The following is a 22,910-nucleotide window of genomic DNA, read 5'->3' as shown; positions in this document are numbered from 1 at the left end:
TTTTTTTTTCCTTTTGAAATTTTGTGCCGCTATGAATTTTGCACCCAGGGCAACTGCCCCTGTGATTTCACCCATGCTACATCATTGCTTGGGGATTGAATCTCAGCCCTTCTGTGGTTAAAGCTCATGCTGTACCACTGATGTACAGCTCCTCCTCAAATCTCCAGGACTTTCTTGCTGAAAGGAAACTCAATTCAGCCATTTTTTAAAAGAATAATACTTGAATCTTTGAATCTCCTTGATTTTATATTTCACTTTTATTCCAAAGCGCTCATCACATCAAGACCCAACATAGGGTCAGGAATTAACAAAACAGAAAGGAATCTATGTACAGGACAGAGTTCCACCAATGTACACGTATAGACATATTTGTGTTTGTCTTTTAAAATGAAAAAGCAAACCCAGTCACATATAATTCTGTATATATATATATAGATAGATAGATGATACAAATGTACATTATTGGTTTTGGGTTTTTACAACATCCCACATTTCAACAATGTGCAAATTCATAAAAAGGTTCAGAGGATTCAATCCTGATACTTAGTCGTAGATAATTCTACGTGGAGTGACAGCCCCACCTCCTGTCAAATGATGGGGAAGTGGCACATTTTTAATTTGAAGAAGAAATAAGCACAAGAAAGAGGAGGAGGAAGCACAGATCTCCATGGCCTGACCAACCCATTCTTGTTCAGAACAAAGTCTGGGACAGGATCGTGGAGAAATGAGCAATCTCCCTTACAAAATCATTGGCTTTTTAAAGGAAAAAACAGCTAGATAGTGATCAGTATTTATAGCTATAAACATTTCTATTCTGTACCATCGTCTAGACCACTATGTCTCCTCTACCACAACACACACGCTGTTGAAATATAGGACACTGCCTTATACCAAGTCCATCTAGCTTAGTATTGTCTACACTGACTGGCAGCAGATCTCCAGGGTTTCGGGCAGGGATTCTTTCCAATCCCTACCTGGAGATACCAGGAATTGAACCTGGGGCTTCCTGCATGCAAAGCAGATGCTCTACCACGGAGCTACAGCCCCTCCTCACTTGAGGGTGGTCAAAGGAAAGTTTGGGATTCTAAAAAAAATTATTCCAAATAGCTCACACTGTGATCATGTATATTATGGCAGATCCTGCTGTGACAGGAAATGCGTTGGTCCTACGAGAACAGATGGGATCATGTTATATGGAGGGGTTGTTGTTTTTAAACTGGAACAACCACCAAAGAAAGAATGAATGAATGAAAGAAAGAGGATTTTGCTGAAAGCCAGAAAGAAACATTTAGAGAGGACAGAGACCGTGAGACCCAGATTTCCAATAAAATGATTTAAAATGAATTCAGCTACAAACATCTGCTGCCATCCACAAGATCACCTGTACTACCAGGCTGCAAATTTTTAATTTGCCCCGTTGCTCTAGCTGAGAGCAAATAACAGATTGTGGTAGACAGATAATAATTCAGGAGAACAGCCATATTTCCTTCTTGGCAAGGCTCCCATCATCCCCAGCTGGTATACTCAGGGATGATGGGAGCTGTGCTCCAAAACATCTGGAGGGCATCAGAGTTGTTTTCATTATTATTATAATTTTATTATTATTATTATTATCATCATCATCAAATGCTACTCGATCTTTGCAATAGGTGCAACACAGGAAATCTCTGTCAGGTCTGACACTCTGCCCAACCCGGGAAATGGATGAGATGGGTGCTTAACTGGTAGAGGTGGAACTAGAAATGGCTAGTTCTCCCTGGGCAGTTGCGAGAAACTTAGAAACCTAATAATATCAACAGTCAGAGCAGCAGCAAGAACAACAGCCCCTTTAGAACTGGGCTAGTTGAATTTGAATTTTAAGACTCCTCTGTGAACAGAAATGTGATTTGTAAGACAACAGGAGTGAAGAACAAACAAACAAACAAAAAAAGGAAGTAAAATGTCACATCACCAGCCATTGGCCCTTACTATAGTAGGTTCAAGTACCACCTACACGTTCTGTTCTCTGGGGTGGGGGCAGATTAGAAGAGGAGGAATCCCCATATCACGCGCAAACTGGCTCCGCAAGTGCTTTGTTCCAACTCTGTGTTGAATGGCGATTGGGAGCAGCCTGGCGCTAGGCCCCGCCTTGGATTTCTTAGTAAATTACATACAAGATTACTCACTACGAGTGAATACGGTAACGTATGTAAGTCCACTTACAATGGTCCTTCCCTTAGCTCTGATATCGCTTATCTTAGCTTCGATGTCTCAGAATCAATATATATATGTATATATGTATATTTGCTTTTGTTAATTTTTTTTGTCAAAAAAACAACAAAAACAACAAAGTCTTTCTTCTAAAAACCCCATCCTGGGATGCTGGGTTTAATACATCCTCTTGCTTCGTCATTACAGGGTTTCGTCAGAAGAAGGTCCTTGGGATATGACAATATGCCATACTCGGAGAAGTAAGTCACAGACTTATTTCAAAACGAAGGGTCACTTTCGCTTCCATCTGTGGGAAAAGGGAACAAAGGAAAGAGGTGGTTGGTTAGTGGACAGGAAGACCTCCCTCGAGACTATCCTGACATAATTTCAGAATCATATTTGAAAAGCCCAGGGGCTAGAAACCCTTTTTCAAAATATTCTCAGGGGATGGGATTTTGCACCAAAATAAAATTGTGTAACGTGGTCACAGAAGAACCAGAGTATTGACAGTGCTGACTCCCTACCTGGCAATTATTGCTCAGTTGTGGCTTTACTTTATTTGACTTTTGCCACAATCTTAGGACTACAGGAAGAGGCCTTTGACATAGTCAAGCATTGGCCTATCATCTAAACCAGGTTTCCCCAAACTTCAATCTCCAGCTATTTTTGGATTACAGCCTCCATCATCCCTGACCACTGATGCTGCTAGCTAGGGATGGTGGGGGTTGTAGTCCAAAAACAGCTGGAGACCCAAGTTTGAGAAACCCTGGAAACTGAATAGCAGCAGGTCTCCAGGGTTTCAGACAGGAGTCTTTCCAAACTCTACCAGAAGAGACCCCTTCTGCATGCAAAGAAGGTGCTCTGCCAGTGAACTGCAGCCTTTCCCTAAGCTACACAGTTGCCCCCTCCCAAGCCTGATCCCCAGTCTTACCTTCATGGAAGCCTTCTTGCATGTGGCTCTGGAGTTGATACAACTCATCTAACCCATCACAGGGAGAGTTTGAGGCACGTGTCTCAAAGGCTGTTTCATAGGAGGCCAGTTCTTCCAAAAAGCATCGCTCTTCTGGAGGTAGGTCCATGCTGGGAGAGGCAGCCAAGGCCCCTTGGTTACTATCTTCGGTGTCCAAGCCGATTGGACTACTGACATTCCCACCGCAGAACTGGTGGTGAGGGCACCTCACACCCGCCCCACCTTTCTCAAACAGAGAGGTGGACAGGTCTTGGAGAAGGGTCTCGAGAGCATCCTCTTCTAAGAGGTCTTCCTCTGGACAGGCCAACAAGGAGAAGTCAATGCTCCTCCAGTTCTTGGAAGGCTGGAAGTCCAGGCACAATTCGGGGCCGGCGCCCAGTGCAGAATCGCCGAGGGTGACATGGCTGCTCTTGACGAGCTCTCTGGGAGCAACAGAGCTGAAAGCCTCAGCCAGGCTGCTGATCTGCTTTGCCAGGAGTTCGATCTCGCCCTTCTCTTTTTCAGAATATCTGAAGAATGTCTGTTTGATGGGCGAGGCCTCTGGAGTCAGGATCCCCTCGGGCACCATGGGCACATCGATATAGAGGGGACCTCTGATCTCAGGCAAGGTCATGACGGTACAGTCCCCATTACCAGGGCTGTCCGGGGTAGGTGGTAGCTTCTCATAGAGAGCACTGCATTGGTCCTGGGTGTAGAACAGCTCAGAGGTGGTGGTGGTAGGTACAGTGGTGGCAGGGGCGGCGGCGGCGGCAGCGGGTGGGGTAGTGGTCACAGGAGGCAAGGCAGTAGGGATGGCGCTTGAAGCGTAAGTCTCCTGGGCTCCAAAGAGAAAGGCACAGCCCTGGTGTGGGGTATATGGAGGGGTGCAGACAAAGTCTTTGGAGGAGGAGCCGCTAAGGTTGTCTCGTCTTAAGGTCTGTTCGTAGTCTGTTGGGAAGACCACGTAGCTGAATGCTGGGCCTTTGTCGAGTAGGCTGAGGCTGGAGCCTGGGGTGGGCTCCTCCACGGAGGAGATATTTCTAGGCTCCGCCACCTCCTGGGGCAGACTGGATGCGCTGGTCTCTGTGAACGCAGAGGGGCATTCTGCTCCACCAGTGGTGCCAAAGTCAAATGACGGCGCAACAATGGTGCTGGTCGGGGTGCCAGCTACAGGTGTGAAGACTTGGTCAGGGCTGGAAAGTTGCCCCGGAGAGAGGAGGCCTTCCAGGAAAGCTGGTGCACTTCCGAGGGCATAGGCCACCTGGGTTTCTTCTGCTGAGAGCTGCTGCTTGAGAGACCAGGCTTCAGAATCACTGTGAAAAGCAAAGGAAGGGGAAGTGAGATGAGCACCCAGGGGGACGCCAGCTTCAACAAGGCAGAGATAACTGCAAATAACTGAACTTGACACATTCATCCCTGTCTCTCTTTTCTTGCTTTTTTGCTTCTGAAACCCAATGAATTCCTAATGTACAAATGACAATAACCTTTTAAAGGCAAAGGCCTTATTCCCAGCCACCATTTCCTTCTGATCCTGTTTTGCTGCTTGATCCTGAGCACATTTTATTTATTCTACTCCTGCGGCTTATTTTTGTTACTATTCAACTTCCATGGCTTGTATCCAATGTTCGCCATACTCAGAGCCTACCTATTAAAATTAATGGTGGTGAGTAATGTAGGGCCAGTCATTTAAATAGATGGCCTTTAAAAAAATAAATAAAGGCAAATTCATTGGGTGCCATTAAGGGACACAAACAGATCGACCATGAGGCACCGTCCATCAGAGGAGCAGTGGCAGTGCTGAATACACCTTGCACTGTTTTGGCCTTTCTTATTCCCAACTTGCTGGGCTTAGTAAAGTCTTTTAACAATCCTAGTCACATCCCCCTCCCCGCCTGTGCTTCCTCGAGGACCAGAAGTTGCCCCTTAGATGGCACATGAACACTCCTGCTTGTGGCCTACAGAAGACAAGAAGTGATGGAAGGGGAGTCTCAACATTTCTACCCACTACTAAACTGATTAAGAAGCAAGGTAGGTCTCAGAGCCACCCACCTACAGCCGGAGACAAGTCTCTTGGTATTTACCTGATTATATAGTTGTGGGAAGTGATAGGAACATCAGCATTCTCCATGTGGAGCAGTGAATAGGTCCATATCCAATCCTTGCCATCTTTGGTTTGGAGCCGAACGACCACTTCAGCTTGAGTTTCACTTGTGTCACCCACTGGGGAAAAGAGCACATCAGAAAAGATTAGATCAATGGTCCCATCCAAGGAAACAGCTCTGCAAATCAGCAAATGTGGTGGGAAACTTGGAAAATAGAAGGGACAAGATACTTACGCAGCCTGTAATGCTGGGTTGACGCATGGCTGAGATCTTCTGGATGAATCAGGCTATACCATGACTTGCAAAACAGCTCACTTTTCTCAAAGCCCAAATGGAAGATCACACTAGAAAACAGCAAAGTTGGGAAGAGAGAGGTGAGCACTTTGGATTGTAATGGTTTATATTGCTCAACTAAAGCAGTTCACCACCACCCCTTGCTAGACAGGCAGCTCCCATTGTCAACATTGTGGCTCTCACTAGTCAATTCAAGGCCCTTCCTCAAACTTTTCCAGTCCCCTCCAAGGTCCCAAGATTCCCTATTCCCAGAACACGTCCTCACCTTTCAGAGATGTCCACAATGGCCAAGTCTTTTGTGTGGCGACTCTCAAAATAAGTCAAGAAGAAAGAATTCTGGCTGATTCTGGGCTTGGGGTCCAGAGGAGTGCAGAAAGCAGTGAATACAGGATTAGTGGACCAGTAAGAGCCAGGTGGGGGCTGGTGGAACCTCCCTCGGATAAGGACCAGCTTGTTCCCGGAACTTTGCCGCCGGATTGTCTTGGATGTGTTGAAATGGCAGCGGAAAAGTCGGCCTGGAGTTTTTGTAAAAAGTAAAGAAAAGAGCATTGATGAGTTAGAGGAGCCACAGAAATATCCGCCAGTTGACATAGTCACACTGTTAAGCCACTCTCAAGCCTAAAACATGAGACAGTTCTACTCTCATTGGCTCTGAGGTTTAGGCAAGTTATTGTAATTTCTACATGGCATTGCATTTCTAGGCTTCAATGTTGAACTTTTTGGGGGGAAGCAATGGGGTTTGAACTTGCAGCCCTCCAGTTCTTGATGAACTACAACTCTCATCATTCTCACCATTGGGCATGCTTCTTGAGGTTTATGGGAGTTTGAGTCCAGCAGCATTTGGGGATGGGGCTTACAGGTTCCCTATCCCTCCTCTAAGACCCAAAGTGCAGGTGCTTGCTCAGCTACTATATGCTCAAAGGCACTCTCAGTCCTGCTATTCTTTCACATGCTCTAGGGCTAAGTGAATATTATGAAAAGAAGGTTTCTTGCTTGAATTAAGTCCTGCTGGGTATCATCTATTCTAGGACTTGCAGGTCAACTTTTAATCTGCCATCTCTCTACTTTAGAGTCATTGCACAGCTACATTTCCTCCTCCTCACATGTCACTGAGCACAGTTCACAAAGGGATACCTACTTGTATCTATTGGAGAGGTCAATGCCAGCTGGTTCCTCATCACAAAGTGATCTGCTGGATCAATGATGTCATAGATGCTGTCTCCTTGGGCAACCAAATCCACCTGCAGGATAGAGAATCAGATGAGGTTTAGATATCAGGTTTCATATTAAGCACTATAAAATGCTGCTAGCATCACAAAGTTCCCAGTGTCCAACAGATATTCATGGTCAGATAAATAAGTGATACCATCACATCAGGGAATAATTATGAAGGCTAGAAATTATCTGTTTATACTATAAGAGGCATAAGAATAATTTTAGATCTACCAAGACCTGAAGGAATTAAAAGGAATATTTATGTAACTAAAAGGTTGTTGCTTAACTAAGTGCCTGTTCCAAGGATTATTCGATCTCCCCATTTTACAGCAAAGGCATTTCCCTTTCCACCCACAAGCTGTTCAGATACATACCATGGAGTGCCCCAGATGTTCAGCAACATTCTCCGACACATAGATGAGTTTGCCTTCTCCAGTGAATGCCAGAAGGAAGCCTGGAAGCGTCTGCATAAAATCTTCCAAGTCCTGGGAAGAAAGCAAGCTCTCCAAGCCTTCTAGAGTTGTTCCTGTTGAGGAAGAAGAGAAGGGAAAATCGGTTATTTTGGTAAGCACACACATAATTTTTATTTAAACAACAGCGACAACCCTTTTAGCTCTTTGCATCAGATTTTTAGCTGCGGCTGAGGCTAGGATTTCAGCACCGGGGACAGAAACTGTTGCTGCCCTGCCTCCGCAAAGCTCGCCCTGGCTGTTTCAGGACCACGGACAGCAGCCCCCCCGTAGCTCTTCCCATAAGAGACATTGGTGCTTCAGCACCACGGAGAGAGACCTGTTGAGTCCTACCATCCCGAAGGGGACGAAGGAAAGACGCTGGACACAAGACCCAACTTCAGGTGTCCCCCCACCCACCCCGCATCCTTGCACTTCCAGGATTCCCCCCAAACCTCGGGATCTTTCTGAATCTGTCAGGCAGTTAGTTACCTTTGGAGAAGAAGATGGATTTCCGCGTGTAGATGCACGCCAAGGACATGATGTGGAGGTACGATAGCCGCAGCTTATCCCCTTCCGCGATGGGCAACAGGTCTTTCAGGTTCCTGATCTCCGCATTGATCTGGTCCCGCCGCGCCTTGGAGGCTCCCTTCGTGGACCGATACATCTCGGCTGCCGAAGATCCGTGCGGCTAGCGCTCCTCCGTCTCCTCTCCTCTTCTTCTCTGGTCTCTCTCTCTCTCTCTGTCTCTCCGGTGTCTGCCTGTGGATCTGTTTGAGAACCACTGCCTGCCTCCCATCTTTTATAGGCTGTCGGGAGTGTGGGCACTGGCATGCTAAGGAAAGTGGGGCGGGAAGATTTGTTCAGATCAATGGAGGGACACGGCTGCAGAGTCCTCCCCCCTCCCTTTCTTGGGCTTGGGGGAACCCTACGTCACTGGCTCCTGAATGACGCGGCGAGGAAGGGGGGGAGTGGAGGAGGCAGCCAAAGAAACGCTGCACCGAATTAGGAGATGAAGCAGAGACGTTTCTTTTGGAATCACACCTCGGCAGCGTCTGAGCCCAACGCCTTCTCTCCTCTGTTCCTCCCTTTCCTCCAGCTCAGACTTAGATATTCACTCTGGCGCTGGAGTCTCGCTTTTCTTTCTTCCCTTCTCACGAAAAGGACTTGCTGTCTCAACTCTTTCACAGACTTTCATTTTATTCTGGCTTTCGAAACTTCCCTTCTCTATTTTTTCCCCTTCCCTTTGTGTTTCTTTCTGGGTTTCCTTTCTCAAAACCATTTGCCGTGTATTCTTTCCCCACTCACTCATTCATTGATTTGTTCATCCTTTCTTCCACCTTTCCCTTTTCACACATGCACACCCCCCCCCCAATGTACCTTTCCAATCTCTTCACTGCTGATCTAAAACAGAAAACCAGGGAGAAAAAGTGAGGTCAAAATCGTGGGCTTAGACCTGAATTGCATGAAAAGCAAGTTCAAAAAGGTGTGTTTGGGTTGGGCTCTCAGCCTGATTGTCTTTCATCTGTGTGTGTGTGTGTGTGTGTGTGTGTGCTTATTTCTCTGAGTGTACATTTCGTTTTAGTGTCTTTAAGAAAATGTACCTTATGTGGTCTTTTACTAATTATAATGACAATAATAATAATAATACAAACATTGATCTGTGGGGGAATCATTTCAAGCTGTTTTGTTTTTCTTTTCTTTTCTTGCTCCCCCTGACTTTTTTTTTCTTTGCCTAACATAATTCTCACTGTTTCGTTTTGGTTTTCTTTCCCATTTTCTTTTTAGTAAAGAAATTTGTGCTAAGCACACCTTTATATAGGATTTCTCTCCAGGAATTCTGGCTTCTCTCCCATACAGCAATCACTAGTGGGTGAGTTTCTTTTCCTTTTCTTTTTTTGTTATAAAAAACTTCCTCAACAAATAAATAAGTCAGGTCTTAAATAACACCTTCTTATATGAAGGCCAAAAATAGACTTCGAGAAAGAAAAGAGAGTGGTGCCTTTTTTTTGCTTCATGGTTGCCTGAGCAACGGACTGAAAAGTGACAGCTCTCTGTCTCCCATTTTGGGGTGGTTCTTTTTCTTTCTTTCTTTTCCTCCCCCACCCCAAGAGGTAACCTAAATTAGGTACCTTTCTTTTGCATAATCTCTCACTCCATATAAGGAAAAGAAGCTGATATGGTGGGAGGAGAGTAACTCTTTCTAGCCTGGATGCTTTTTCACCTGTTCTGCTCAGGGATAGTGCTTGCAAGCTGTCCTTCCTTGGGGCTGGACCCTCTGCTTCAGGAAGAAAACCCATTGGGGCCGCGTCTCGAAGGGGTCCCTGTGTTTGTGTGTTTTGTTTAAATCTTCTTTGATTCAGTGCTTTTTGTTTAAAAAAGAGAGAGGAAAGCACAACTGAAACAGGCTCAGTCATGGTGGCTCCAGGAAACAGGATTTTCACTGTTATGCAATGATAGCTTTCTGCAATGCAGACAGCCTGTTTATGCAATCCAGTTAACCAGAGACAACAACTCCTGAAAAGTTCTTTCAAACTCTGTTGGATTTTTACATGTTCAATGTATAGTGAGTCTGGAAGGGTAGAGGTGGAGGGTGCATGTTTAATCAGAGGCTGAAATGACGTGAAAGAAATTTCATAAGTATCAGCAAGATCAAAGACCCATTGGCTCCTTCCCTTCCCAGGATAAGCGATCACAGTAGTGATCACTTACCAGTAGATCATTTCCCAGGAGTGACAAGGGGCATTACTTCTCAAGTGCAGAGCTGTCTGGAGGGCAGGGTTCCTTAGAGAGCCTTGGTGACTTGTGGATAACTTAGGAAACTCAGCTCGCTTGACATTTTTTGGCTGCAAAACCGGAGCTGTTGGCTTGGGTTAGCAGCCCTGGGTGGAAAAATGCTGGATCCCTTGAAATCTGTATGGCAGGCCTGGGGAACCTTTTCCAGCCCAGTTCCTTTTGCGTGGCCATATGCCAATGGGAAGAACGAGAGGCAAAATATGGCAGAGCAGCAAACATGAACTCTACCAGGGCACAGTAGACTACCTTCTCTCTACACACAAACACACACACACACACATGCTCCATTTGACCCTGCATCCATCCATCCAGGCAGGCAAGAGGAATCAGTGCAAATTTAAGAACACATTATAGCCAGGCCAAAACTCACAAAGGGTCTGTGGAGCTCGATCAGTGAGACATGTGACCTGGGGAAGGACTGTGACCCAGGGAAAACCCTGATGGTCAGATAGAGAGGACTGGAGGGTCACATTCAGCACCCCCACCTCTGGGCCTAAGGTTCCCCTCTCCTGCTGTATGAGTTGACTTCATCTCCATGGCAGCCTGGATCTCTCCAAGAGCCTTAAGGGCTAAGTATCAACAAGTGGGATGATAACCAGTGGCTTTAGGGCAGAAGCCCAATAAAGTATATCCTGTGAGGATCATGAATAGGAAGCACACTTAGGCTTTACTAGGCTGTCGGGGGTGGGGGGCTCTTCATTCTTCCTTTAATTTGTTAATGTATATACCCAGAAAGTAAACAGCCGCCTTGTTTTGGGGTTGGCCTCATTTTGCTTCCAAACCAATAGGGCAATGTCAGGTGGACAAATGTCTAAGCAGGTACAACAATGGGGACCAGCAACAAAATGTGGCCACTTGAAGTGCTATTGTTTGGGGTTTCAGCCAGCCATGCCTCCTCCAGGTTACTCCATTCCATCCCTTCTCCCAATTCCCCATCCTCTACCCACTCCCTCAACCACCATTCTGTGCCCAGTAAGAGGACTCAGCCCTCTCACTGGGCTTTTGAGTCATCCCCTTAGAAGGGGGTTCCCCATCTCAAGGAGAGGGGGTTGTCCTTCTGCAAACTTTGGTGTTCTCCCAAGCCTGCTTGAGACCCACACCTGGAGAAGGAGTTTGCCATTAGTATTGTTACACGCCACCCCAATCCCCAAGCGGTGCGAAATTCCAGGGGTTGCAGATGCTTACCCAGGGTTCGTGTTTACTTTGGAATGAGGGATAGTGGAGACTGTGGTGTCTTTATGATATATGGTTTTATTTACACATATATACAACCTGAGCCTACGATGGAGGGATTCACAGCATTAACAAACCAAAAGGGTCTTGTTTCTTCCATCGCCGCAGCCCTGGATTCAAAGGGGGAAAGTCAAGAATGAAAAAGAAAGACAGAAAGGAGAGAAAGAAGAGGGGAAAAACAAGGAAAGGGGAAAGCTTTTTAAAAATGGAAAGGAGGAAAGGATATAGGATAGGAATCCACTGTGTTCTTTCAACCTTCTTTTAGATACACAGTGTTATAAATAGGCCCTGGGAGTCCCCAGCTTTTCACTGTGGGATTTTCCTGCTAGCATCCTGTTTCCTCAAGATGGGTCCTTTCCACAGCTCTATGGCTGGGATCCCCTCCTGACGCAGCCCTGAGCTTGAGTGGGAAGGACTTGGGAGAGCAGAGAGAGTCTGTGGATGCAGGCAAGGGTGTCAGAGCCCTAGATGAGAGGAAGCAGCGGCTGTCTGCTATAGAAAGGCATCTACTCCTGTAGGAGCAACTGAGCCTCCTGGGTGCTTAACCCACGAGGAATCTAAGGCTGCGCCTGCACACATTTAAAGCACATTCCCCACAAAACAATTATGAGAACTGTACTTTGTTAAGAGTGCTGGGAATTGTAGCTCTGTGGGGGATAAACGACAGTCCTCAGGATTCAGGGAGGTGAGGGATGTGCTTTGAACAGATGTATGGTGCACATTCTGGCTGCATCCAGACAGCTCTTTATTCATTTCCCCCAATGTTTCCCTATCTGATCATTTCCACATTTTAAGTGATTTTTCACATGGTGCAAAAGTCATTTCTGTACCTATATATCTGCTTAAGCTGCATGTGCAAGTTATATTTGCAATAATTACCTGCATTTTAAAAAAATGTAACTGAGCTGTAGGTGCAAGTTATAGGTGCAATTGTCACCTATCAGGTGATCTCGGCTAACACACTTATGTGCTCAGACGGAACCAGTGACTTAGCAGGTGTACCACAGCAGCTGATGGCCCTGAGATTTAACTTGCACCTTGAGACTTCCAAGAATGATCCCCACAAATACTTTTAATTTTTATTCCCCTCCAATCTGTCCTAAATAGAATCATACCATATATTTCTATAATGCCATTGCAATACTGGCAGGTGTATATTTTATCCTATTCCTATCAAATCCGTGCACTCTGGGTCAATGTTCAGTATGTCTAGTCCACAATGACTCCAAAATCTCTTTCCTGGCTACTTACCACCAATTCAAACCCCATCAGAGAAGTTGGGGGTCTTTGCTGCACGGTACATCACACTTAGGAGGAATTCTCTCTATACATTTAAGGCAGAATGGGTATTACTTATTCACTCACTTTCCACAGGACGCCATTTATGTCACCCTGCCACTTCTTTCATCTTTTTCCCCTGACTTTCTCCAGTGAGTGTCCAGTATTGACTGCACTGACTGGCAGCGGCTGTCAAGCAGGAGTCTTTCAAAGACTTGCAGGGAGATGCCAGGGACTTGGGTGCTGTGGCTCAAGCCTCTCCAAGCCTTTGACCCAGAAGCCCTGCCCTGGGCTGCACATACGAACTGGGTCAGGCAAGGAAGAGCTCCCTCGCTGCGTGCAAAAGGTCCCGGGTTCAACCCCTCCTATCTCCAGGGAGGACTGGGAAACAAAGACTTGGCCTGAAAGTCTTGGGAGAGGCTGCCCATCTTCTTTTCCGCTGCTCCAGAGAGAAGGACATGAAGCAACGGATCCAAATCGCAAGAAAAGAAATTCTGCCTAAAGGCATGGCCAAACTTGGCCTTCCAGGTGTTTTGGAATTACAATTCCCATCATCCCTGACCACTGGTCCTGTTAGCTAGGGATGATGGGAGTTGTAGTCCCAAAACATCTGGAGGGCCAAGTTTGGCCATGCCTGGAACCTTAGGAATAACATTGTGGTAAGAGATGTTTGACAGTGGGAACGGACTCCCTCGGAAGCCGGCGGACTCTCCTTCATTGGTGGTTTTTAAGCAGACGTTGGATGGCCATTTGTCATGGATGCTTTGGCTGAGATTCCTGCACTGCAGAAGGTTGGATTAGATGGCCCTTCCGGTCCTACAGTTCTATGATTCTACAAGTAGAGAATACTGAGTGAGATAGACCCAAGGGTCTGCTGCCTGGGGGCAAATGCTCCAGCAACCCAGACAGCTGCCCACTCCCACCCTGGCTTCCCTTCTTACTTGCAACCAGCCCACGGAATGGCCCTGCCTGCCCGCCAGCTTCCTCCTCCTGGATCTCAATTTCCCCTATTCGGAAATCAGCAAGGAGGATAGGGACAAAGCCTTTGCCTCTCATTGGCTCTAGCGCCACCTACTGACGGGCTCCCTTCCTCCCAACCAGTCCTAATGGGCTCCACCCACCACTAGCTCCGACTTTATATTAGGCCACTTCCTATGTTTTTATGCTACAAAGCCCCAAACACTTTTTTTGGGGGGGGTGCGCTCATATATAACCAGGACTCGCCTTGAGCACAAATGCTGGGTGAAATTATGCCCGGTGGCAGGGCTGTTTTGCTTTGTCCCTAACCCCAGTTCCGGGTGGGGGGGTGTGCGCGGCGTCGGAGGGGGAAAGAAAAGGGGGAAGTCCTAGCAAGGCGGAGGAGAGTCTTCCTAAAAGGGTGGCAGACAAGCAGTCCGATTTGCTAACAGCTTAGCCTAAATCTAAGTGAATCACATAGCATTGTGACAGTGACTCACTGCCCTGCTAGCATCCACTCTGTGGGGTTGGGGAGGGAAAGGGGAGAGGGGTTATGGTGAGGATTTGAGGCGGGGGGGGCCCCGGTCTTGCCGATGACTGCAGAGCCATTCACCACCCCATTGCTTGCCAAAGCCTCCCCTCCTCATTCTTTCCCCCCCACCCCACATACCTCCCGAGCACCCCTGCTCAGGTCTCTTAAGAACCTTCCTGGGCCTCGCCCCTCCCACCCTTCACCTCTTTGCTGCTAATTTGAGTTCTGAATCAAGAAGCTAAAAACAGCAACCCAGCGGCTAAATATAGCCAGCCTGGAGTGCGCACACACGCTGGCGCTCCTTTGCTTTGCAATTCAGAGCCTGTAATGCACAGTCCCTCTGCTGCAGCGTGTGGGGGCGGCCAACAGCGTCGCTCATCATTGCGAAGACTGCAGTGGGGGGAGAGGGAGGAAGGAGAGAGAGAGAGCAAAAGCGGGGGCGGAGGCATCCAACCTGTACTTTTACCCCAATAAGGGATGATATAAATATCTTTTGGCTCAGAGAGCTGTTTGTAACAGAAATGGCACAGATGCATTCAGATACCCTGCCACCTATAAAGCAGGGGGCGGGGGGGGGGAGAGGTGCTGAGCATGTATGTAAAAGGCAGCCTGCACATCATAGAATCATAGAGTCAGAAGGGACACTGAGGATCATCTAGTCCAACCCCTTTGCCATGCAGGAATGTTAAGCTGCCCCATAGGGGATTGCACCTGCAACCTTGGTGTTATCTGCACCATGCTCTAACCAACTGAGCTATAGGGCCAAATCATGCTTTGACAGGCTGGACAGATGTCTTTTCTTTCTTTGGCGATCTCTCACAGCCGAGTAAGATTGTCTTCCATGAACACGGTTTTAACAGTGAGTCCGCAAGTGACTGTGGAGGCCAATTCTGGATCCACACATCCTTCCACAGTGGGGACATTGGTTTCCGGGCAGGAGTTGATCATGGTGAGGGTTTGCCAAGCGTGCCTTCCTCTTAGCACGTTTCTCCCTTTGTCCTGATTTCCAGCGTCTTGAAAGCCCATGACACCTTTGGTAAAGGCTGTTCTCCAACTGGAGCACTCACAAGCCAGTGTTTCCCATTGTCGGTTGTGCAGTTGTCCCAGTTGTGCAGGCTGTTGGCTGCAGGAGTGCCAGGGATGCTGTACCAGCTCTGGACACTGCCCCCCCACGTGCATAGGATTGTAATGCAACCCCAAAGTGCTGCCTTATGCCAAGTCTTGCTATTGGTCCATCTAGCTTAGTATTGCCAACACTGGCTGGCAGTGGACCTGGGGGATTTCAGACAGCAGGCACTCCCAACACTACCTGGAAATGCCAGGGATCAATCCTGGGCCCCTCTGTGTGTATGCTGTGCTATGGTCTTTGCCCTAAGCAAAAAAAGAAGTAAGTTTCTAGTCCTCAACGTCCTGGATGAAGGTCTGATCCAGTTTGTTATTTTCTACTCTGACTGGCAGCTGCTCTCCAGGTTCTTGGGAAGAGAAAGTCTTCCCCACCAACCATTCCCTGACCATTTTTAAAAATAGGAGATGAGGACCGTCTGCACTGAAAGCAGCTGCTTCAGCAATGAACTAAAGACTGCAGTTTCCACTCATAATTTCCCTGCCAATGTTTGTGCCCTGCTCCCACTGGAATGGTCTAATCCATGGGGGTTCTCCTCTCCCGGGGAGAGGGGCAGAGTGAGTCTGCTAGGAGGCCAGGAGAAGAGGCCTTTCCTTTCTCCAGTGGTGGCGACTGAGCCATTGTTGGTACGCCACATTCTGGTGCTAGTCATTGCACAGGCGGTGACAGAGGAGGCCCATAGGGTCATATTATCTAATCCTCTGCCAGATCCTTCAATGGAGGTTTTTAAGATGAAGATGAAGGACCACCTGTCAGGGATTGTTTCGCTGCGATTTCTGCATTGCAGGGGGTTGGACTAGGGGGGTCTGTACAACTGTACAATTCTATGATTCTATGTAAATTCAAGGCTAGAGACATAGCCATGCATTCTCCTTAGCTATTACTTAACGGGGTTAAAAAACAACATGTGGTGGCGCTCCCCTCCTTGCATAGCCAAGGAGAGTGTTCAAAACTTAAAATAAATTCAAAAGCAAACATTGGGAAAGGAGGCAGGAGGAGGAGGAGGAGGAGAGATTCCCAGGCCAAGAGTTCGAACCGTGCATCCTTGCGCCCAAAGCAGCAGCTGAATATTTCGCTGACAAATTACTGGAGAGCACCCGGGCTTCTTTAATAGTAACAGCAAATGAATTGCCTCCTACTGTAGCGCAATGGGGAATAAGAAAAGAAATCTCTCTGCTGAGTGTGTGTGTGTTGTGTGCCTTCCTTATGTGTGGGAATGGAAGGCGATATTAATTAACAGAAAGGGGATGGTAAGAGGAAAAAGTGGGAAGGCAATGAAATTAATTATGAGGGGAAATGGGGGATAGAAATTGATTTATAAGCATGGAAGGGAATTGAACTTAGTTATGCAGGAAAGGGTTGTGCAAATGTGTTCTTATTGCTGCTTAGTGAATTACACCAGTTACAAAGTGAGGAATTAATAATGCAGTTTCTTGATGAATCATTAAAAGGGTTAATAATACAACTGAGTATAGTACAGAAAAGAGATACTTTTTCATTTTTTTTTCTTTGGCCACACCCATTTTGACACGCAGCCGCTATAGGGCTGCCTCTAGGTCCGTGCAAACCTTGAGCCCCCAAAAGGATAGGCACAGTGTGAAGGTGTTTGAGTGCAACAAGGGCCTTTGCAGCAACAGATCTACATCCACCCATCACCACGGGGTGGGAGCCGGGTGGAATCACTCCCTGCATGTGTGGTGAGAAGCACCAAATTGAAAGAAAAAACAACAGTCCCAGGGAATTTTGATAAAGAAAAGAGATTGAGTGAATACATATCATGAGTGTGAATTTGGTGTCAACATTTGGTGAACCCTCCCCCCAAGCCCGAGGGCCAAATGCAGCCCTCTAGATCTCTCTCAAAACTTTGCACAGGCTACATCTGCTCAGCCACATGTTCCCTCCCCAGGCTGCACCCCTCAACACCCCTTACTTTGCACCCTCCTTGAATGGTTTTGCTGGCTTGAATATGTACAGAATTCAAGGTGTGTGTGTGTGTGTGTGTGTGTGTGTGTGTGTGTGTATGTAAATCCTGCAGGCATGTTAAACTTGAATAGGACAATATCTTGGGGGAGGGGGTTGCCTCCAGACTGTCAACATTTTGCAGGAATCAAGTGCACACCGTAAATTTAAAGTGGATTAGTACACTCTGTTTCTCTAAACCACAGAGCCTAGGGCTTGCTGATCAGAAGGTTGGCAGTTCAAATCCCCATGACGGGGTGAGCTCCCATTGCTCAGTCCCTGCTCCTACCAACCTAGCAGTTCGAAAGCACATCAAAGTGCAAGTAGATAAATAGGTACCATTCCAGCAGGAAGGTAAATAGCATTTCCGTGTGCTGTTCTGGTTCGCCAGAAGCGGCTTAGTCATGCTGGCCACATGACCCAGAAACTGCACGCCGCCTCCCTCGGCCAGTAAAGAAAGATGAGTGCCGCAACCCCAGAGTCGTCCATGACTGGACCTAACGGTCAGGGGTCCCTTTACCTTTAATGCACTCTGTTTCTCTCCCTAATAAATTTACTTTAAACAACATCAACAATTACTACTACTACTACTACTCAGACTTTTTACAGTTAGGAAAGTGATAGGGAAATGCACTGCAAAATGTGGATGGGTAAAAGGTTAAGAGGAAGATGTGTAACCACCATGCAAGCAAATGCCAGACGGCTGCTCATTGTTGCATAAGTGCCCCGTCAACAAATCAGGACGAATGCTCACTAAAGAACAGGCATCGTCTAACCTCTGTGAAAAAGAAACCAGGATGAAGAAGCTAGGGTTGCCGTATTCCCCAAAGTGAAAATCCGGACAAAGTTACTGAGCTTTTTTCTGGCAGCCTGTCTGGAGGAGTCTGGAGAGAGCGAGGGTAGCATTGGCAAGGCTGGCACCAAGGGTTGACAACACCGGGCGTCTGTTAGCGCCCATATCCGAATAGTGGGCCCTTTGCCCTGGAACTTGGCCCTCTCAAGTCAGCAAACAGTGAGGGAACTAAGGAGGAGTAACCCCTGCATCCCCTGTCCATCCCCCCTCCTCTCTCCCTGGGAAGTGGGGTGGATTGGGCCCCAGAGAAATGGGACAGAGAACAGGCAGCAACAGCAGAGAGGAGGTAGAAGAGGCAAGCATCTCATTCCAGGGCCCTGAACAAGATGGAACTGGCACCACACACCACGTTTACACTGTGGTCATTCTGCTGTGTCCAACACTGGAGAAGATTTTTGCACAGGAGTAGGGAACTTTTTCCAGACTGGGCAACTTTATGAAGCCTACATGGCAGTGGCGGGCAGAGCCAGGAATGCTAATATTACCTTTATAAAAGTAGGCTTCTCTACACCACTCACACGCCCCTCCCTGTTCTCCATCCCCACAAGCAAGAGGTGTTCTCAGAACATCCTGGCCAGCCAGGCACAAACATTTGGGGTGCAGCATGGGGCCAGTGAGCGGTGTGGCCTAGCAAAAGCCCCCAGGACCAGATTCAAAGACCTGGGTCCCCCTTTCCCTGCTGCTAGGAAGGAGGCACCACTCAAGATTGAGCACATCACGCTGATCTTTTACCCTGGACAAGCCCTTAGCAATGGGGGAACCCGACACTGAAAATATCTCTGTGTCCAAGTTATCAGCCTCCTTGCTGTGCAGTGATTGGAAGCAAAGGGGGCACAGATCCTGCCGCATCTTGAATTTTACACAGCTGCTTCAGGGTTTGAGAGACACCTGAGCAAAGTGTTCTCTCAGTTTATTTGTTTGTTGAGATATATTTCCTCTTTGTTTGGGGAGTAGCACAGGGGAAGGGGGGGGCAAGAGGCATGGCTTCCATCCTATATCCTGTATCCCAGTTGCTGAATTGTTCGCTGTTGTTGGAGCAATGTGTTTTACAGTGCTCCTCACTGCCTATTTTAATTTCATTATTATTACCGAAGAGGCAAAAGCCCTTCTGATCCATTCTGGCAAAGCATCATCGCCGCTGTGCCAGCACTGAGGGAATTGGCTGCTGCAATGTGTATTAATTTAGTCTAGGAAACGGGCTGCGGGGCAGGGAGAAAAGGAAATAATAAATTCGGTGATGGGCAAAGAGGAATAGAGGAGGAAGAGGAACATTCCAGGGGTTGACACCTTGTTACATAAAATAGCCCCCTCACTGGTACGGCCTTTAATCTGCTTTTAATAACTCAGGAGAACAAGCTATTTATATTCTTCCACCTAGCCAGGACAAAAAAATAATAATGTAAAGTGGAGGGATGGACGCCATCTAGAAAAAAATATGTGTTTTTCAATCATGTTTTCAACAGGGAGATTGCATACAACAGAGGCATTTGGAGAGAGAAGCAGAGGAGGAGAGAGAAACCAATTATCTGGGCCTATATTTGGGTCACTCGTATGTCCGGATGTGAAAATGGCTATCGTCATGGGGGTCCTTTTGCCGAACTGTCTTTGCCCCTCACTATTGCTGGCCTGGTGACCCACATATGAAATCTGTGTCTGATATTGGGAGAAACTGTAAGGCTATCCAATCCAACCCTCTTCCGGAAATCAGGACAGTTCTCCTATTAGCTCCTGCCCCATAACTGCCTAATTTCCAATATGATTTGGGCTCAAATCCCTGCAAGGTGGTGTTGTTGTTTCCCTAATACCAGCTATGTAGAAACCAGGCAGTGTTGCTCAGAAGACACCGGCGGGGGTGGCATGGCACTCTGCACATGTTCTTCCCCATGATCCAATGCCGAGCTTTCGCACATGAAAGATAATAATAATAATAATAATCTGGCTGGGTTTCCCCAGATGCAGATCTGATCATCACAATCCGGCCTACCATCAAAATGCATTTACAAGCTGAGTCAGATGAAATACAGGAATAACCCACCTACCCTATGGTCCACAGGAAAAGGCCCAAAAATGTTCCCATTTTGTGTAGACCCCCTGCCTTGCCCCCTTGTACTTTGCTGTGGTTCTGAAATCTATTTATATTTCATCCCACCTACCCACTTCATTGCCTTCCCTCCCCCCCCCCATCTCCTTTTGCAAGGTGGGGGCCAGAAAGAGTGTGAGGAGCGTATTGGAGCTTGATCCCCCGTCTTCATCGAAAATATCTCAGCCGTTGCCATGGTGACCCACCCACGGCTTCACCAAAAAGGACAAGGAGATTCATAAGAGAGGGAGGGAGGGAGGGAGAAGCAGCTTTTTATAGAAAGAAGTATGTGTATCTGATGGGGTGGGGGAAGCAAACCTGGAGAGGGGGGTTCAAGGCCCCCCCTCCAGAAAGAGTTTAGGGGTCACAGCGTTCCTGTCAACAAGGCCTGTGTATGTTCCCTGTGAGGGGAAAATTTGTGCCCACCGGTGCTGAAAATACACGGCTCCTCTCAACTGATGTAGAATTTTGCACAGAGACTGACTCCCCCCCCCCCCCCGCTGGGCTGTGGTAGCTTTCAACATCAGCACGGGACAGGCAGAAATCCAACAGGTGCTGCATCTTCCAACTCAGGGGGGAACGTCGCATGTTGCAGCTGTTACCTGTCACATCACTGTTCAGATGGGTTGCCAGTTTGCTGGCAGGTTTAACTTACGTAAGGTGCTTGTGCTAGTGTTTGAAGGCCTAAACGACTTCGGGTCCAAATATCAGACAGACGGCCTCCTTCCCTACAGACCCTGTGGGTACTGAGATAAACCAGGCTCCCTTCTTGGGAGCACAGAAGTTGGAGGGAAGGTGGCCACAGCCCAGAACAGAGCATTGTCTTTTGACATGTCCTATAGCCTGTGGACTTTAGGTTTTTTTCTCATCCAAAAGGGAAGGCGAACCTAAACAGCTGAGCATGCTCAACTACCGTAACTGACTTCTAAGAGAGAGGAAAATGTAAAACCAGCAAGAAGAGAGGATATGCAATGGAGTATCTTGGGAAAGGGAATGACTGGCACACCCCACTGCAATGTTTCGTTGCAGGTCACACTTCTTGCCTCTAACAGTAGAAATGGTGGTCATTAAGTGGGTGCCATTTTTTCAGTACCACCACAATTCTTTATTTAGGTTGGTTACCACATACATCTTATCTTACTTATAGAGCTCTCCTATGAAGGAGAGTTCTCCATCTTCCAAGGTAGTTTGTTACTCTGTAGCTTTGATTACTCAACTGGCAGCTGAATGTATGAATAGCCTCCACTGAAGTTTGAGTTTGGGCTTGAAACCTGAATGAATGTTATTCAAGAGACTTATATCCTGCCTTTCCCCCCTCCTTTGTAAATGATATCTAAAGCCTCTGGATTTAGGCAATGTACCCCCTACCCCTTTAAAACACATTCGAAGCACATTATTTCCCTCAAAGAATTCTGGGCACTGTAGTTTACCCCTCACAAACTACAGTACCCAGAATTATTTGTGGGCAGAAATGTGCTTTTACGGTACAGCATGCTCACAGTCTTAGGATGAAAAACAAATAAGAAGATAAACTATTAAATCATTAAGTCTATGTATTCAGCAGAATGAGTCCATTCAGAATGAACCTGTTAAGATAAAATAAATAAATGGATCCCAGCATTGCCAACAACAACAACAACAGTGGTAATAATAATAATAATAATAATAATAATAATAATAATAATAATTTCAGATATTTAAAATCTAGCCTTTTGGAAATAAAGCTCAGCTTTCAGCTCAGTCTTCTCCTCATTGTGCAAGTCTTCCACTAACAGGGAAGCCATAACACAGCTGTTATGCAGAGCAGGTGGTCAAAATGATTATTCCCTTGTAGTCTTCTTTTTTAAATTTAAAATCTCAGGACGGATATACTGCTTTATGCTATCTCACACTCAATGCCCCTGCTTTGCACACCAAGTATTTTTGCCTGATTGGAATGTGTCCTTGAACTCCAATCGTTTTATTTTTATTTATTTTACACAATTTGTATACTACTTAATCGTCAGTACTTCTACTTGGCTTACATAAAATGTAATAATTATGCCATGCAATAATTATGCCTCTTAGCTGCCTGGATGGAGGATAGAGACAGGTATGTGAGTGAAAGTAGCCTACTGCACAAAGATAAAATTCACACCTATTGCTCCTCCTACTTCTGCATCTGACCCCACCATTGGCCCCCAGCCAGCCCCCAGAAGGTTGCCAAGAAGGGTATGTGTCCCTCAGGTCCTAAAAGGGTTCTGCAACCCTGCACTACAGACTGCTCCAGCCTGGTTTCAATGCAAAGTGAGTATATCTCTATTCTGAGTTCTGGGGCTTATACCACTGCAAAACCAACAAGAATTGTTGCTTCCACATCAGGGGAAGGTTCCTTAAACTGCAGCTATCCAACGGCACTGGAACAAATTTAGAACAGTTTCTGACCTCTTTGAATGGTTCCAAGATCTCACTGCTCAGATAGACTGCTCCTGTTCAGAAGGCGCTGTGCAAAAGACTTGCTGCCTGCTGTCCAGTGCCACCTCTTCGATTTTCTCTTTCCCAGCATCCCTAATTGGCTGGCTGGAGCTTTACTGTGAAAGACTGCAAGCAAGGACTGATAAGAAGCTGCAACAAACCCTTTCTACCTGGCCTGCTGCCCTTATTAAGCCTCTGAGAGAGCCAATATCTTTTTCTCTCTCTCCTCGAAGACGTGGTTAATGGTTTCATTCTGCAAAGAAATGTGACATTGTTTTCTATCAATTCTGAGAATGGCCAACTAAAACAAAAATATTGTTAAAAATAAATCAAATGTCTAGTATATTAGAAGATCTCTACTGCCCATTTCATGCCCTCAACTTATGGCATAGGAGAAGCAAGTAAGAGATGGATGGGAATCAAAAGGGAAGAGGAACACAGGAGGG

General features: G+C 46.8%; 1 protein-coding gene and 1 long non-coding RNA gene across 2 annotated transcripts; one reads left to right on the top strand and one right to left on the bottom strand.

Moving 5' to 3' along the window:
• Positions 1–1,619: 1,619 nt before the first annotated feature.
• NPAS4 (neuronal PAS domain protein 4) lies at positions 1,620–8,032 on the bottom strand. The gene is made up of 8 exons (XM_053369340.1): positions 7,692–8,032; positions 7,125–7,276; positions 6,674–6,776; positions 5,801–6,050; positions 5,476–5,585; positions 5,221–5,359; positions 3,122–4,452; positions 1,620–2,497 (listed from the first exon to the last, which is right to left on the bottom strand). The coding sequence occupies exons 1-8, from the start codon at positions 7,864–7,866 to the stop codon at positions 2,469–2,471; spliced, it is 2,289 nt and encodes a 762-aa protein (XP_053225315.1). The 5' UTR covers positions 7,867–8,032; the 3' UTR covers positions 1,620–2,468.
• Positions 8,033–8,996: 964 nt separating this feature from the next.
• Positions 8,997–22,809, top strand: LOC128404046 (uncharacterized). The gene is made up of 2 exons (XR_008328049.1): positions 8,997–9,072; positions 22,553–22,809. It is a non-coding gene; the product is annotated as an uncharacterized LOC128404046 (long non-coding RNA).
• Positions 22,810–22,910: the final 101 nt, after the last annotated feature.

This window comes from Podarcis raffonei, chromosome 16 (assembly GCF_027172205.1).
Source record: "Podarcis raffonei isolate rPodRaf1 chromosome 16, rPodRaf1.pri, whole genome shotgun sequence".
Taxonomy (NCBI): domain Eukaryota; kingdom Metazoa; phylum Chordata; class Lepidosauria; order Squamata; family Lacertidae; genus Podarcis; species Podarcis raffonei.
Note: the sequence above shows the minus strand (reverse complement) of the source record. Positions and strands in the feature narration are given on the sequence as shown.